This window comes from Haplochromis burtoni, unplaced genomic scaffold (genome assembly GCF_018398535.1).
Source record: "Haplochromis burtoni strain Fernald_Lab_line unplaced genomic scaffold, NCSU_Asbu1 Contig_62, whole genome shotgun sequence".
In the NCBI taxonomy this organism is placed as follows: domain Eukaryota; kingdom Metazoa; phylum Chordata; class Actinopteri; order Cichliformes; family Cichlidae; genus Haplochromis; species Haplochromis burtoni.
In genome coordinates, this window is record NW_024582423.1 from 853,929 (window position 1) to 870,210 (window position 16,282).

Genomic DNA, 16,282 nt, shown 5'->3' on the forward strand with positions numbered 1-16,282 from the left:
GTTTTGCCTGCTTTACTAACATGAAGTGTAAAGTGTAAGTAAAACACTTCTATTCTCACTGTACTTCACCTTCAATGTCTGCAGGACAGTAAAGCTGGCCTGCAGACGTGATTGGATGACTAAATCTCAGATGGATTGCTTCAAGAGGGGCTGGTGGCAATGATGTGAGGAAATACCAGCAGCTGCTGTTGTCTAAATGGGATCCTTCATGCTATCTAATGTATACAAAGGTTTACATACAGAGGAAGAGAGACACTCCTATCTATATCTTATCTGACTGCTGACAGGATGTCGTCTACAATAAGTGGGCTGTATTTATGCTGCGGCTGTAAACACAGCAGTGCGACTATCACGCATTGGAGCGAGCTCCTCCATAACATTTTGAACAAGAGCGGAGTTTCTCAGCTCGCTCAGTGCTACAAGTGTTTAGCACACAAGACTAAATGTTTACATTAGCTAAGTAAAGCAAAAGCATTGCATTCAGGTAAATATGTTTATTTCAAACATAAGCTCTGCGTGCAGTGAAGTCATGAGACGGTGCAGATGGGAAGCAGTACCCTGGTCCAGTGTTTGAGGCTATAGAAAAACAGGTTCAGGTGGAAACGAGTGCAACAAAAGCTTGGAGTTTTACAAGTGCAAATACCTCAAACTAAGCATCGCAATACGCGTCTCCCTTTCAGAAGCACATTACATCAAATTATATTATTATTAAAATTGCTACATAAAAAGAAACAATTATGACAGACACTTATTATATGGATTACTGTTATTGGATCTATATGGACATATATGGATACAGCAATGATAGAACTCAATATATTCTGAGTACGCTAAGGACTTCAAACATTATCTTTGTTGAGATGCACAGCTGTCCTTTTGTAGGCTTTACCTGGGCTGCACCACCACACTCCAGGTAGTTTACAGTTTACCTTCAGCATATAATTTTCTCCCAAGAACATGTGATCATGCTGTCAGTTTAAAGTCAAAGGTGTAATAAAGGAGTGCAGGCTGTAGCACGACGACATCCCCTGAAGTTAGCAGTGCCTGTTCTATCCAGCACAGACTCGGACTTGTCCACAACTGAAAGCAACTGCCTGGCCTTTTCCCACCATCTCCACAGGGGAGCCCTCTGTGAGGCGTGGTCTTCTGCACACTGTGCGGCGGTGTGTTCGTCACTATGGGGAGGGAGCAGTCTCATCAGCAGGCTGTGGCTCCTAAGGTACTTTTGCACATCACCATCTTGCATCAGGGATTTGCCCACAGTGAGCCGAGATTTCAGTGCTGCAAAAGGGCACAGTGCAATTAATTAACTCTCAGTCCATTCTTGGTTTATATTAAATTCTTCGGGGCAATAACATGTTTGACATTTACTTTAAAGTCTGCTCGGAATCCTCAGATATAATATTGAGATATTTTCAGCTGCATCCAGTTTCAGAAGTGGAGCACACTGTGATCCACACTCTAATACTTATCTGAAAAAGACAAGGCATGGGAGGATTTTGTGTTTATTTCTACAGTGCTGCGCAAAGGTCTCGAGCCACCTCTCAGTGCTTTATGTTTTGCTATGGAAAATGGGGATTTAATGGATATGGTGATTTACTAAAACATGCAAACATATATGGAAATAAGGCAAAAAAAGAAAAAAGATTTTTGCACTGTTTTAACAAGCTTCAAAGTCAATATTTGGTGTGGCCACCTTTATTCTTGAGCAGTCTGAACTTCCTTAGGTAAGCATTCCTCTTATTTCTTTAACTAGTCTTCAGGAATAGTTCTCCAGCTTTCTGTAAGCACATTCAAAGCTGCCTTTTGTTTTGGTCTCTGTCAAACTGATCCCACACCGCTTCAATAATGTTTAAGTCTGGGCTCTGGGGAAGCCAATCCATGATTAATAGTGATCAATTGTTTTTCTTTTACTTTATTAGAAGTGTGTATGAGATCATTGTCATGCTGAAAAATTCCCATGACAATCTAAACCAGAAATAAAAACAAATATTTGTGTTCATTACTCCATGAGACCAGTTCTTGTGCACTTTGCCATATCTCAACCTTTCCTTAAGAATGGCTTCTTGACAGCCACTGAGACCATTTCTGACGAGACTTTAGTCAACAGCAGATGGATGAGCTCAAGGGCCAGATGTATCTCTCAGATCCTGTGTCAGTTCTTTGCTGAATTTTTTCCTATATCTAAAGAACATGACGTCCATAGGTTGCACATCATGATGAGTGATATATACATGTACATAATTACCCTGGTGGTGCAAAATAGTGTGCCTGTTAAACTATATTATTTTTGACATTTTTCATTGATTCAAACAAAGAAATGGGAACAAATGTGTTTTAACGACAAACTGCTAGTAACAGATTGCCTAAAGATATGATTTAGGAATAGATCTTTGCTAAGTTTTCTCTCATGCGTACACACAATGTTGGTTGAGCCCTTCATGTAGGTGCCTTTTTCGCCTGCATGCTTCGTATGTCAGTGTTAAGTGGCTTAACAAACGAACAACTTTCTCAGAAAATGGTCAGGTATAAGGACTGGACTCAAAATGAGTAAAAAGAAAGTCTGGCTATGTGAAGGCAAAATATTAAGAAAGTGAAAGAAATTCACTTGCTTTTTTTAACTTTTGCCCGTTTCCTCAAACGCTGTCATCTCTTCATGAAAAAGAAAAGCTGTAACTGACACTTTCACCTCAGTGCGTCATTTCTAACAAACACTTCAGTGTTTTTCTGTTAATGCACCTTCAGCCCTCAGTTTATGCCCCAGTGGCTGTATGTGACCTAAAATACACAAGGCTACAAGATACTGTGAACAACTGGGTCAAAGGCTATACAATAAAGCCGGTAATTATTTTCTAGACTGCCTCCACAACAAATTATAGACTAGTGACAACAAAATGATTTTAAAAGTAGGCACTGGGGTGGCATGTCAGTGAGAACCATTACAAGCTATCAAACTGAAAATTTTAATGGGCTGCATGAACATTTGCAGTGATAACAGAAATCTGTCAAACTTTGTGTTAGTCAGAAAAACATGTAACCAAGAATAAGGGGGAGAGAAAAAGCTCCAAGTTAAGTGTGTCTGTTTAGGTGCTGAACTGAGGCGCACCTTGGGCTCATGGGTACGAGCTGAAGTCACAGCTTCACCACCAGCTTGGCTGACAGATCCCACTCTACTCGGATGTGCTCCTCGAAGGGTCACCGTTATAGAAGTGGGGGCTTTCTGCCCTCCTGACAACAAACACCAACATACACAGAAATAACAAGCTATAAATGATTTACGTCCAAATACACCAGATTAGACTAAATAATAATTTGCTGCAAACATGCTGTGATGCAAGTCATCTAAAGGATAGCTGTTGTTGTTGTTTTTTTTAAAGCACGTTCATGATATTAGATGACCATGAAAGGTAAAAGCAAATTTGGAGGTTCAGGTAAGTGAAAGGGGTGAGAAAGCCAACTGATTTACACTCAAAATAAAATGACAACAAGACGACAATGAAAACACAAGTTTGATTCCAGTCTTTATTACAACAGGAACAGCTTGGGTAATGCCATGTGCCAACGTTATTGCTTCTCAACACAACTCTCTAGGAGGTCAGCGTTAATATAAATGAATAATTGAAAGCAGGTGATTTAATGGGTTTACAAAACAAAAGAAACAAACATGAAATGATCGCTTGAACAAACAAAGCTGACGCAGAAAGCAGTTTTGACTGAAAAACAGGAGTCTTATTAAAATTTGGTCAACCCTCTTAACATTGATCTTAACTTAATTCACAATTATTCAGGATCAAACTGTTTCATGCCTTTGTGTGTCCGACATCAGATGGAAACTCTAAATTCCATTCCGTGAACATGAAAACATGTACGCCACTAATCTGCCATTGGCTGCTGTACGTGTAAGCTGCACATTCCTCTGCAAACCTTACAACAGTTAGGCTCATTCCAGGCAAACCATCTCTGCAAGTATCAGAGATGTCCTCTACATTCCTCTACGTCAGGCCTACAGACCTCCTGCACTACTGTTTCCAAAACAAAGGATGAACAAACTCTGGGCATTCAACGTGGCCGTCGTGTCTTGGCAGCTCGAGACATACCAGTGGTCTGGTTAGTGATGTGCGCCAAGCCAGGCAAGCTGCTAGCAAGTTTGGCCAGCCCACCATTAGTGAGCAGCTGATGGATGGCGGTGTTTTTAGCCACTCCTCCTGTGGTGACCACAGGCACTGCCCGGAGCAGAGCACTGCTGCTGGTACCGGCGGAGCTCAGGACCGGACCCTGTAGAATGGCACAAACAGCATGAGGGAAGATGAGTGGACAGGAAAGATGATTTTATCATCTTTTATTCCATTAGGTCACTTAAAAGGAAAAAAGGAAAGAAAAAAAAAAAAAAGCAGTTTGGTAGTATTGAAGCCGATTAGACGCGATGACGACGTCTATTAACAAAAAAAAAAAGTTTTTCCTTGGCAATAAAACATATGCTCCAGTTTCTCTTTTATGTACCTAAACCATGGAAGTTCCACTAGATCTGTGTGTTTTCAGTTCTTTTAATCATTTGGGTAACCAATTACAAATGTGGCATATTCAAAAAAATAGATTAACACATAACTACACACTTTAAAAAAATAAAAATAAATAAAACCCTCTTTGAGTGTTATAAATAGTCTACATAATTTATCGCAAATGGATGGTTCAAAATCTGGTTTAGGAATCGAATACAACCACTCCAAGTGTTACCTGGGTGCCACCTGTGTTGGCTGCTGTTGAGGGAACGTTAGGAGCTTTGGTGACGATCTCCTGAAGACTGAAACTTAGGCCTTGTAGAAGACTGCTGGCGGAAGGTGCTGCACACACACAGATCAATCATTGATTGGGTTAAATCAATCCCAACGAAACATCACAGAGATTATTAAGGGAAAAAAAAACAAAAACATTCCAAGCGCACAAACACGATCGCACACCACACACACACACACACACACACACACCCACACACCACACTCACACACACACACACACGCACACACACACACACAACAACACACACACACACACACACACACACACACACACGATAGCCAGGGCAAGGTTTGGGTCAGTGACTGACAGCGATGGTGCAAGAGGTGATCAATGATGATGTTTGCTAAAACATGTTGTCCAAATTCTCAGCTCAGCGATCAAACTGGATCCCACACAATAAAACCAAGCAGAACTGCACTTGTGTTTTGATGTCACTATGTTGAGATCAGCTGCACAATTAAGAGTGCAAACAAGCGTGCAAGGCAGGACAAGACGAAGATACCTTGGGCAGTGGCTGGAGCTTGCGCCTGGGCTGGTGTGGAAGGCCCCGACACCATGCAAGGCTGCACGCTGCTGAATGAGCTGGAGCCTGGGGACAGGGCACCAGACACCTCTGAGAGACTACCAGACCTGCAGTGACACACATAACCACCAGTCTACTCAGGAGCTACCCCAGCAAGTGCTGCTTTGGCCATCACTCAGCTCCCAAACTCCAAGTACACCTCTAACCAATCCCTCTGCACCAGACACCCCACCAAGTGGGAGTGGATGTGGGTGTAGGGATAGTTAGGGTTTCAAGTGCTCCAATCTCAATTCGTCTGTGTGTGTGTGTGTGTGTGTGTGTGTGTGTGTGTGTGTGTGTGTGTGTGTTATGGCGCTGGCTTGCTTACCGTTGGCCTGTAAGAAGTCCAGACAGCTCCTTGGCACCAGCTACAGTCTGTCCCATTGTCACAGTTAAGGGCTTTCCTGAGACACCCACTGCAAGAAGAAAAAAAAAGAAAAAAAAGAAAATATGAAGGACAGTCAGTTATCTCGCTTTGGTAAAAACAAAAAAGGAACACAAAAACAAAAAACAACAAATAAATTATGATCATTTCTAGAAAAAGGGTGAATCTCAAAACAACCACCTGGTCATTAATGACAGGCAGAATGTTTGTTTTTTCAAAATAAAAGGCTTAGCAAAGCCCTAGTTTAAATTTAATAATGCATAATCAACAAAAAACACATTGTTCATCTGCACAGTTGAATGAACTCAACCTGCTCAAAGCATCTGTCTGCCCACAAGTGATTTTAATCAACGCATGAAAGAATGAACTATATCTTTTTATTCTGACAAAAACAAACAAAAAAGCCCAGACAAGTTCTCTCAGTGTTTAAAGATTCAAGTTTGTATGAAGCTATGTATGACATGAGAGGCAAATTACCCAACACCTTATAGTGGGTGACTGCAGGAATGTATTGCTGATTGGCTGAATCAGTCACTGCCTTCTTTTTGTGTGTGTCTGTGTGTTTTTTTGTTTTTTTTTAAGGCTGTTTATTGAAATTTTATTTCACAAACTAAGTGGTTTGCCTCACTGACAATTCAACCAAGTAAATAATTAATCCATCTAGTGCAATTCAAAGCAGTTGGCATTTTTTGGCCATTTTGGGAATGTCCATGTTGCACTGATTTAAGCAGCAGATGAATAATTATTTTAGAGAAAAATAACAGTTTTTTACCATCTATAGAAACTTCACTTAAATTTATTTTTAACAAAAATGATGTTTTATAACTACAGACTACTTTGGGCTATAAACTATCAGAACCTTTTCTGTAATTTTACATATTTATTGGACAGAAAAACTTAGATACACTGTTGAAGCTATACGTTTTTAAAAAATCTTATATTAACCCTCTGGGGTCCAGGGTATAATTGGCCGTTTTTGATTACTTTTGATTTCACCTCTACATTTCACATTTAAAAAACTGTTTATCTTGCCTTGTTTGGTATCATTATTTTCAGCACAACCTCGAATATCTGGCATTGGAGTTGTTTTTTCATTTTGACATACTATATTAGCACAATTGATCTAAACTCAGACAAAAATGTTTCATTTTAAATATTTAACGTGTTTAACGAATCATTTTCATAACTTGAAATCCAAATAGAAATTATACATTTCTAAAAATTGTGCACGTTTGGCAAACAAGAAAGTTATATGGTACTATTTACCTAAATCTGGCCACAACCCTGGCCTAAACCCTGCAGCTCTGACAACAGGAGGTGTATCGGTCCAGTTTTCTATGTGGACACAGCGTTTACACTGGAATCTGCCCTTGGTGGCTTTTTTGGAGGAAATGTGACATTCGCTAGTATACCTGACACACAAAACAAAAAGTACACAATACAGTAACTATAGCCTCCAAAAACGCTAAATGTCACTAATGTCTCACATGTGAAAACTCGCCCTCTCTCTTTCTTTCAGTCGCCCGATTTCTCTCGCGGGCGTCACCCCTAAAACTTCTCCTTCTCCCTAAACAACCAAGTGCCACATGCTGCCATATCATTTTTTGATTGGCTCACATGGTACACTTTAACACCAATAGGGAACGGGTGTTTTTTATTTTTTCACTCGCAAGCGGAGAGTGTTTGCTAGCACTGTCCTTAGAAAACGCCATTTTTACCGTTTCTTTCTGCTGTGCACACCGCTGTTTTGTTCAGAAAGAAACATCGCGTGTATTTTTTTAATCATAACTCTGGTGTTACGTGGCCCATCGACACAATTTAAAAACTGGCATATAGTTTGAAGTCCAAGTTGAATTGGAGACTCTGGGTCGCTGCATCTTGTAGCCGTGTTGTCTTAAATTGGTCATGTGATTTTGACGCGCCGGTGCGTCCGTCGACCCCAGAGGGTTAAGACATCTCAGAAATTAAATATGTAGCTAATCTTCTTTAAACTGACAGTAAGATGATTTACTGGTCAAGCCCACTTCAGATCAAAGTAACTTGATAGAAAGTGAGCTTGACCTCCCTCACTTAGACCAGAGGTTTTATATGCAGCTGTGGTCATTTAACAGTGAACGCTATTGCCAGCTGTTTGTTTACTTAGATGCTGCCAGTGGAGTAGTCCTTCATCTGGTTGCTACATTTAGGCCTTCCTACTTGCTGGTTTCATCTGGTTTAAACTGCAATTATCCAAAGTTGGTCTATTGGACTGTGGATTTTTTTTCCCCTGACAGTGAGTTTTTTCATGACTGCATATGCTAAAAGTGTTGTGTGGAGAGCAGGGAAGTGCGCGGGCTGGGCTACGGGTGACATTCAGAAGTCGACCCTTGTGGTTGTTTAGTCTAGATACAACGCCGAGCAAGTGTCAGCTTGTTGTGTGTGAACCAGTTTAGTTTATCATCATCTTTAATATCAAGAATATCAAAATTTCATGAGTATCAGCACCAATTTACACAATTTCTGATTACCAATACTCCTAAATCAAACCACTGTTAAAGGATCCCAGGTTTTGTACCTTCATGTGCAGCAGGACTGAGGCTGCCCCCTGCTGAATCGCTTTGGGAAACAATAGTAACCTTGATCTTTGCTCTCTTGGAGGCTTTGCTTGGAGTGGGACTAGGTGTCTGCCTCCTCTTGCCATGGGACCGCAGTTCATCTCTGTCCAGGCCCTCCATCTGATCAGAGGTCACCGGCACTGCACGGCACAGACAAACACACAGACGAACACACAACTATCAGTGAAGTACTGAAGTGACATGAACCTGTGGTATTTTATCCTTAACTAACCCCAAGCTTTGAAGTTAATATTTGCTCTCAAAAGCTTTATAAAGTTTTAATGCAGTAAAGTAGTCACATTAGTCTACAATTAAAGCAGCGGAAACAAAGGAAGAAGAGTGAAAGGGAAAGAGGAAAGAAAAAAGGAAAGAAGAGGGATAGACACTTACCAAAAATACAAGGAGGAGTGCCAGGAGGAAGATTTTTCCTCACAAGCATGTTTTGTTTCATAAAAGCAGCAAACTGAGCTGGAATGAATTGGAAAAAAGAGCCGGAAAGGAAAGTTGTAGGAAGAGAAGAGACAAGAGGATGAGAGGAAAGTATTTCAGTCACGTTCCATCTTCCCCCATCAGATGTCGTGACTTGATAATCTCTTCAAAATCTTTGTTTTCTACCATCATTTTCACATCTTGCATTCTACCCTGTCTGGTTACCTTGTAACACCTCTGCAAAAATTCCACTGGAGTTAAGATCAATGGCTTGTTTTAACAAGTTCAAATAAACAAGTGGGGTGAACAGGACAACTGTGTACACACAGGTACCAAGGATCACAGTGCACAAGTGTATTTACAGAGCCCTTTTCAATGAATTCAGAGTTGAGTGAGTTGGTGCACTGACCTTGAGCCTGCTTGTGAGTGAGCACTGTGCCGGAGCGCTGCATGTGTGTCTTGAGCAACTGTGTAGCAGTGATAAGGCTGGACTTCTGTGCCGGAGAAAGACCAGATGTCTTGGGTTTGGGACTGGATGTGGGACTGCTGCAGACACTAGACAGATCCTGAGGATCAAGCGAACATGAGCACCTGGTGACTCATATGCAGACAGTGTAGCTTCTTACAATCATAAGATACGATGCTATGACTGCAATTCCACCATACAAGGTCTTATTATTAAAACTCAACAGCTACTGTTGAATGATAACAGTTATGATACACACCATTGTATAATTTACCATCATTTCATAAAACAACATTTTTTATTTCATAAAAATACAGAAGACTTCTTACCTCAGATCCCGACGGCGAGATAGGAACTCTCAGTGCAGGGGAGGATGGTCGTCCTCTCTCCATGTCAAAGGGAAGCTCCCGTCGAGGCCTTTTCTTCTTTTCTGTGTCCATGTCTCTCAGCTCACCTGAGCCATGACCGTGGCCCTCTGCCCGTGTAAGCACACCTGAAAGGAAGTCAGCGATCTCATCCTAAAGACCAGTGAGAGAAGAACAAAATATAAATATTCAAAATATAAACTGCAGCAGATGAAAAATGCTTTCTAGCTATGAGGGCCCACCTGAATGCAGCGGTCCACCATGGTCTGCGTCAGTCCTTCTGATTTCATCTTTGCTGAATTGATTCTGTGGAGTGGTTTAGAGTCAGAAGTGGAAAAATATTAAGTGTCATACTTGACCATGTAGCCAATCAATTGTTCAAACTATTAAAATGCGTTTTTGCATCACATATATGTGGTCTCAGAACATTTCATCAAGAAGTTCAGTGTCATATACGCTGCAAACAAAGTAGTTACACTTGAGCAAAGAAATGCCATATAACCCCCCCCCCCCAAAAAAAAAACCCCAAAAAACTGTATTATTGCTCAGCAAACTTCTCATTTATGTGCCATCTCTTGAGTTAAGTGCCTTCTTATCTTTGAACCATTCATAGATTTGTTTTGAAAGTGGTCAGGTACAAGCATCGGTCTGAAAATTTCAGTCAATTTGTTCTGAAAAAACTATGTGAGACCTTCAGAAAGCCTGGAGAACGATTGCTCATGAGCACTTTAAAAGCTAAATATATAGAAAAGAAGGACTTGTGCACAAAACTGTACATTAAGCTTTTGAGTAAATCTTTCTCATCCCAGTGATAAGTTCGATACAGGCATTTACTTGCTGTGAAGCGAATATCTTCCAAGCTTCACTGACATAATGAGGAATCTACTTGCATTTGACTCGTTGAACATCATCTGTGGTCCCTGCTAAAATATTATGTTTTTCAGATCTTTAAGGCTGTGACTGACCTCAGATTGTCATCCGCGCCTCCAACCACCACCATGCTGTTGTCTGCCCTGAGCTTCTCTCTGAACTCCTCCATTCCTTCTGTGCTACACTGGAGCGCATTCTGGCCAACCACAAACAACACTGGTGTCTTCATGTCCAGGAGCGGGTCATCCACATCCTGTAAACCAGCAATATGTGAAAAACTGGCACAAGCAAAGTTTTGTTTTTCAGTTATATTTTTAAAAGAAAGAAAGAAAGAAAGAAAGAAAGAAAGAAAGAAAGAAAGAAAGAAAGAAAGAAAGAAAGAAAGAAAGAAAGATTTTTTTTCCTAACAGTTGAGTAAAACATCAAAGATAAAAACCAGTGCTGAAGCTAGATAATGCTTTAGGTCATACCCCACGTGGCCCATTGACTGTTAGCAGGGGGAAGCCAAGACAGACCACAGCCGTCAAATACTCCATCAGGGACACCTGGAGTCAAAGTTTATTATTAAAATGTATTCTATTGCACACCTTTGACAATAGTGCACTTTTATTAGTGCCATCACATTAAATCACTATGATAAATACATGGTAAAAAGTCTTACGTGGCAAGCCATAAGAGCCCCAGCGTTCCAGCCGACCAGGATAATGGGTTTGTGAGGAAAGTGACTGTGAACCTGGTGGTTACATTTATAAAAACATGCAATCAGTGCAGGTACAGACGCACAAAACAAACAAACAAAACAAACCATTATATAGCATCTCTAGTTTGGACAGTGATCTGAGTCATTACCTAATAAATACAATTAGAAATGTGCATATTTAAAAATCTGCCACATTCATCTACATGAATTTAACAAAATAAAGATCACAATCACATCGCAGCTATAGTCACTAATGCATCAAATAAAAACCAACATCCTACCTCCATGACCTTGGCCCTGACAGTACCCAACATGTGCTCTAGGCACTGGGTGATGCCAATATTGGCCCCGCTGTTCACATGAGTGTGTATTGGGATGACCTAACACAAAAACAGCTGTTTTAGGCAGTTTTCTGTGACAAAACAGGGAAGAAAAATATTTCTGTAAACACAAAGATTTGATCTGATGGGACATCTGACCTTTCCAAAAAAGGAGAGCTGTGACTGCCAGAATCTCATTCTCCGTGAAGTGGAGAGGGCGGGATTGGTTGGGCTTGATGGTGCAATAAGGATGAGCGGGGATCCTGGAAGCTTGCTCTGCAAGGAGAAAAAAAAAAAAAAAAAAGGACTCAGTGGTCACATGTGCAAAAAGTTAAATGAAAACGTTTTCTGTTGAAAACTGAAAGCGACTGATTTAATTTTACCGGCTTGTTTTGAGACAGAACTCCAACAGCTGGGTCCCATGGCCGTTTCAGTAGCAGTGACAGCGCCTCTGCGCTTGGAGCGCCGGTCTTTGCCGATGACAGCAACATTCTGTCGATCAGCGAGGGCAACTAAGCAGACAGAGGAACGTAACAATGGATCAACAGTCTCATTAATTAATGGCGACCCGTGTTGAGCTTAAAGTCAGTTTTCTGTGTCATGAATGAGGCCCTCTGTTAACCCAAATCACCATAGTAACTTATGCTGAACACATAAAATGGAGCAGGTTATACGCCAAGTTTGGGTTGAAAAATGAAAATAAATGAATAAATAAATAAAAAACTAAAAATAAATCACTGCAGATTATCTTTTATACTGCTGGAACTGCAGCTATAAGAATTAACACCAGCAATAGCTCTTCATTCAATAAAATTTATTTCACTTCAATCTGCCTGCAAACGAAAGCAATTTCCAAACTTCCTTTATTAGTCTGTGGGACGGTAATACTTAACGTTTAAATGGATCCTGTTTAAAGTGTCAGCGTTCTAATGTGCAGCCGTCACCGTAGGGAAAAACTAAAAAACACAGCAGCACTGAGAGCTAAAACAATTACCTTGAATTAAAATCTTTATTGTACTGCTTTGAGCACTAAATCACCAAATTAAAAATTTTCTGCAGCATTAATCTTTTGTCTTATTTGCAATAGTGTAGCACTGAACTTTCTAATGTTCTTTATAGATTGTTAAATCACCATTTCACCATCATTATCATTTGACAACATCTCAGAAGCAGGCTGGAATCATAGAAATTTTGTGCGAAAGAAGAGTAACATGATGCGTGAAACACCCCTTTTATGTGAGCATGTGCAGATCCTGAAGCAAGAAACCTGGCTGATACCCATTGAGCTAGCTAAGGCAAAGAAACCCTGGCTGGGTTGAACTTTGTAGCCTATCCCTCTGGCACAGGCCTAACAGAAAAATGTACATCAGTTCATACTCTTTATTCAATTACGTACCTTGCTTTTGAGAGTCTGCAGCACATCCAGGTATGCAGCAAGCATGGCTAGGCTTAAAGACTCAATTAGAGTGGTGTGTAACCACTGTGTCAGTTTGGTGTCCCAGTTCACACTGGCCAGCGCATGCCGCACCTTCCTCGCACACTTGTCCACAGCTATCCTTCGCAAAATTGGCTCATTGGAAGTCTGTGAGAAACAAGATCACAGAACAATTCAGTCATTTTTACATCTGAAATATAACCTACAGAACCAGGAATTCCCACTATCACTCAGCTGGCGAGTTCAGATGGTAAGCCCTAAAATTAGTTGTCATATGGTAAAAAACTTTTGTAAATTTCTCCTCTCATGCTTTCAGTTGCTTCTGTGTGAACAGATTATTCATCAGTGCATCACCTGGTAGCTTTCTTCATTTTTGTTTATTAAATTTATTAACCAAAGGAGCAATAGGGCATGAATTTCTCTGGGCAGAACTAGGGACTCAAAACCTACATCACACACGGGCAAAACATGACCCGAGGGCCAGAGCGAGGCTGCACAACACTTTTAGACACCTGAAGCCCTGAAAGAAAAACTAAAATGAACCCCGCCAAAAAATAAGAATGAAAGGGAGGATTATGTTAACGAAGCTTGGGGAGAATAGCTGCAGCAAGTCTGTCCTGCTATTTAGTAAGTCAAACAGGTGGTGCTTCACTACAAACTTTTTGTGATGAACTACAATGTATTACAGATCTTAGCATCCAACCCCCATTGGGCTTGAATGCATCTTTTGCAAATCTCAAACAGCAGTAACTTATCCTCATAACTTAGCTGCAGCCACATATGTAAAACTGAACAGATAATTAAATCAGACATTCATATACAAGTGTGTTTGTTTATGGGCTTCACAAACAGAACAGACTCTGCATTTAAAAATGTTCTTAATTTATTGATGCAGGAACATATTCTATTATTGCATCAGCTGTGTATATCCATATTTAGATATTAGGCAACAACATATTGGCACAAAGTGCCATTATTATATATAATATATCATTTCAACTGTTAAATCTTTTCCCACAGTCAAACAAAGAAGTTGTGAATAATTCTTAGTACCCTTTAGAACCCAAAACAAACAAACAACAAAAAAAGACTTACATTTTCATTGGCCAGACGGGCTAGTCTTTCTGCTTGCAGAGCTTTAATGACCTTGTTGAACAATTTGTTCTGGGCCACTGTCCATCCAGTCCTGAAGCAGAATTATTTCAAAGAGATTTACTGCAAGTGGATAACTTTACATGATAAAAGGTGGAGCACTGAGGTGGTTGCTTACTTGTTTACATGTTCCTCCCAGTCATCAGGGGGCGGCGGACTCTCAGCAACTGTACGAGCAAACAGGACATGCCGCTCGCACTCCTTCATCACACTAAGGGCTTTGTGGTTATCATATAGAGGAACAGGTGTTGGCGTTACAGTTTCCACATCTATTAAAGAATCTGAATCTCTGCAGACAAAGAAAAAAATACCGCATCACTACAAGTGATTAAAAATGCTCATCAGATTACTAATTTTACCATGGCTAAAGAGAAGCAGCCTAATAGGAGCATTTTTAACTCACAAAACGGGTTCAGGCTGGCGACGTGGGGTAACAAACAGCGTCCTCGTGGGTCGAGCACTGCTGGCATCTGGGTGGGCATTCCATGGTTTGGCATAGCTGTGGTCCAGAAATACTAAATCTAACTCTCTTTCATGGGCTGAGAGCTGGAACAACAAGGATGTGCCCATCTTTCGAGCTGAGGTCTGGAAGTCTTTATCTCCACCACGATGCATCCTCTTCCTGGGCCCCAAAGGGCCCCGGGAAGACCTTAACAACTGGTGCTGATTCAGGACAAACTTGGGAAAGAAGGGAAGAATGAATTGTTTTTGTATTTTATGCAAAATAATCTAAGAATATTATCAAATTTGTCTGCCAAAAAATGACTTGATCATAAAGTGGTATTGCTAATTTTACAGAAATATTAGTTGTGAAACATAGAAATCACACACACGCACACATATGTGAGGGGAAAACTGTGTGTGTGTGTGCGTGTGTGTGTGTGTGTGTGTGTGTGAGAAGATTTGTATCAATTTTAATATTGAAACTCTTACATCATACATCCATAAAGTTTGTGGTAGGGCAATAGCTCCAGACAAAGCCTTTAAAGCCCTTTAAGTGTTGACATATCAGAAAGACAACGGAATAACTGAACTACAGTCAGCTATGTGGAAGCGAGCACATTCAAGGGTCTGCACTTGCACAATTTCTAGTTTTTTTATGCATACTGACAATGCGTTGAGCTCCAGGGCTTTACGCTATTTTCCAAATATAACTTATAAGTTATTGATTAAAAAAAACCCAACAACAACAGCCTAAAAAGCCACAAAGCAACAATAAAAGCACTAACAAAAACAGCACTACGAGCGATAGCGAAACAGTTTCAGTCCTGGTACAGAGTCAGACTGACGCTTAACACGTTTATACTCTTTAAGCACCACCTATTAGCTTCTACTATGTAATGGATATTATTTTGCCATTATAAACAACATATTGAGTCGCGTGTGGCAAATAACCAAACATTCCACTTAATACGTGGGTTAAGTGTAATAGGTTCAATATTTATCACAAATACATTCGCAAATTCACCCGCGACTGAAAGCTGCGTGATGACCTAGCATGCTAGCATAATCATAGCGAGCTACAAGCTAAGCAAATGGTGTACCGCTCATTACCTCTTACTTTGATCAATCCATGTTGTCCGCGACGGCTTCAGCTCCTGCCTCGAGCAAAGCAAATATAAGAACGGCGTATTTACCGGGCATTGAAAGAGGTTATATGAAACATAAACATTTAGCTCGTAAAAGCCACTTCCTTTTGTTCGCTTCGTTGCCTTGTTAGGCTCCGCGCCCTCCCTTTCTAGGCCCTAAATTCAAGCGGCTCAGTCAGGCCTGCTGTTTCTACCAAACTGGCAACCCTGATCGTGGCGCGTCAGACAGAAAATGACGCAAAATATGGACTGGATTGATAAAAGTCTGGATTATTTTATATATAATATTATATTATATATAATTATAATTATATATATTACTATAATATATAGTATATTATGATTATTATTAATTAGATTAATAATATTTTTTATTCTCTTATTATTTTTTTTTTTTATTTTATACAATAAACTTAGAGGTGGGAATCACCAACATCCCACGATACGATATTATCACAATACTTAACGCACGATACGATATTATTGCAATTTTTAAAAATATTTTGCGATATTCAGATTCTGTACATAAAGGTAAACTTTATCAATATTCATTTTATCTAATATCAAAGTCTCACACTCAGTCTTTCTCTCATTTCAGTCAGTTTTATTGTTGACAAA

The 16,282-nt window shown here is 40.2% G+C and overlaps 1 protein-coding gene across 7 annotated transcripts; it reads right to left on the bottom strand.

Moving 5' to 3' along the window:
- Positions 1–479: 479 nt before the first annotated feature.
- On the bottom strand, positions 480–15,876 carry kansl3 (KAT8 regulatory NSL complex subunit 3). Of its 7 annotated transcripts, XM_014333687.2 has the most exons (23): positions 15,630–15,874; positions 14,479–14,753; positions 14,194–14,364; positions 14,019–14,109; positions 12,885–13,070; positions 11,872–12,000; positions 11,648–11,764; positions 11,450–11,548; positions 11,130–11,201; positions 10,939–11,013; positions 10,564–10,721; positions 9,841–9,904; positions 9,563–9,751; positions 9,177–9,333; positions 8,729–8,806; positions 8,299–8,478; positions 5,688–5,775; positions 5,300–5,427; positions 4,735–4,841; positions 4,098–4,275; positions 3,107–3,228; positions 1,372–1,472; positions 480–1,281 (listed from the first exon to the last, which is right to left on the bottom strand). In XM_014333687.2, the coding sequence occupies exons 2-22, from the start codon at positions 14,688–14,690 to the stop codon at positions 1,416–1,418; spliced, it is 2,658 nt and encodes an 885-aa protein (XP_014189173.1). In that variant the 5' UTR covers positions 14,691–14,753; positions 15,630–15,874; the 3' UTR covers positions 480–1,281; positions 1,372–1,415. The 7 variants fall into 7 exon arrangements, with proteins under 7 accessions (XP_014189173.1, XP_014189176.1, XP_014189175.2 ...); XM_014333690.2 differs by lacking the exon at positions 1,372–1,472; XM_014333689.2 differs by lacking the exons at positions 480–1,281; positions 1,372–1,472 and having other exon boundaries at positions 1,503–3,228; positions 15,637–15,876.
- Between the last annotated feature and the right edge of the window lie 406 nt (positions 15,877–16,282).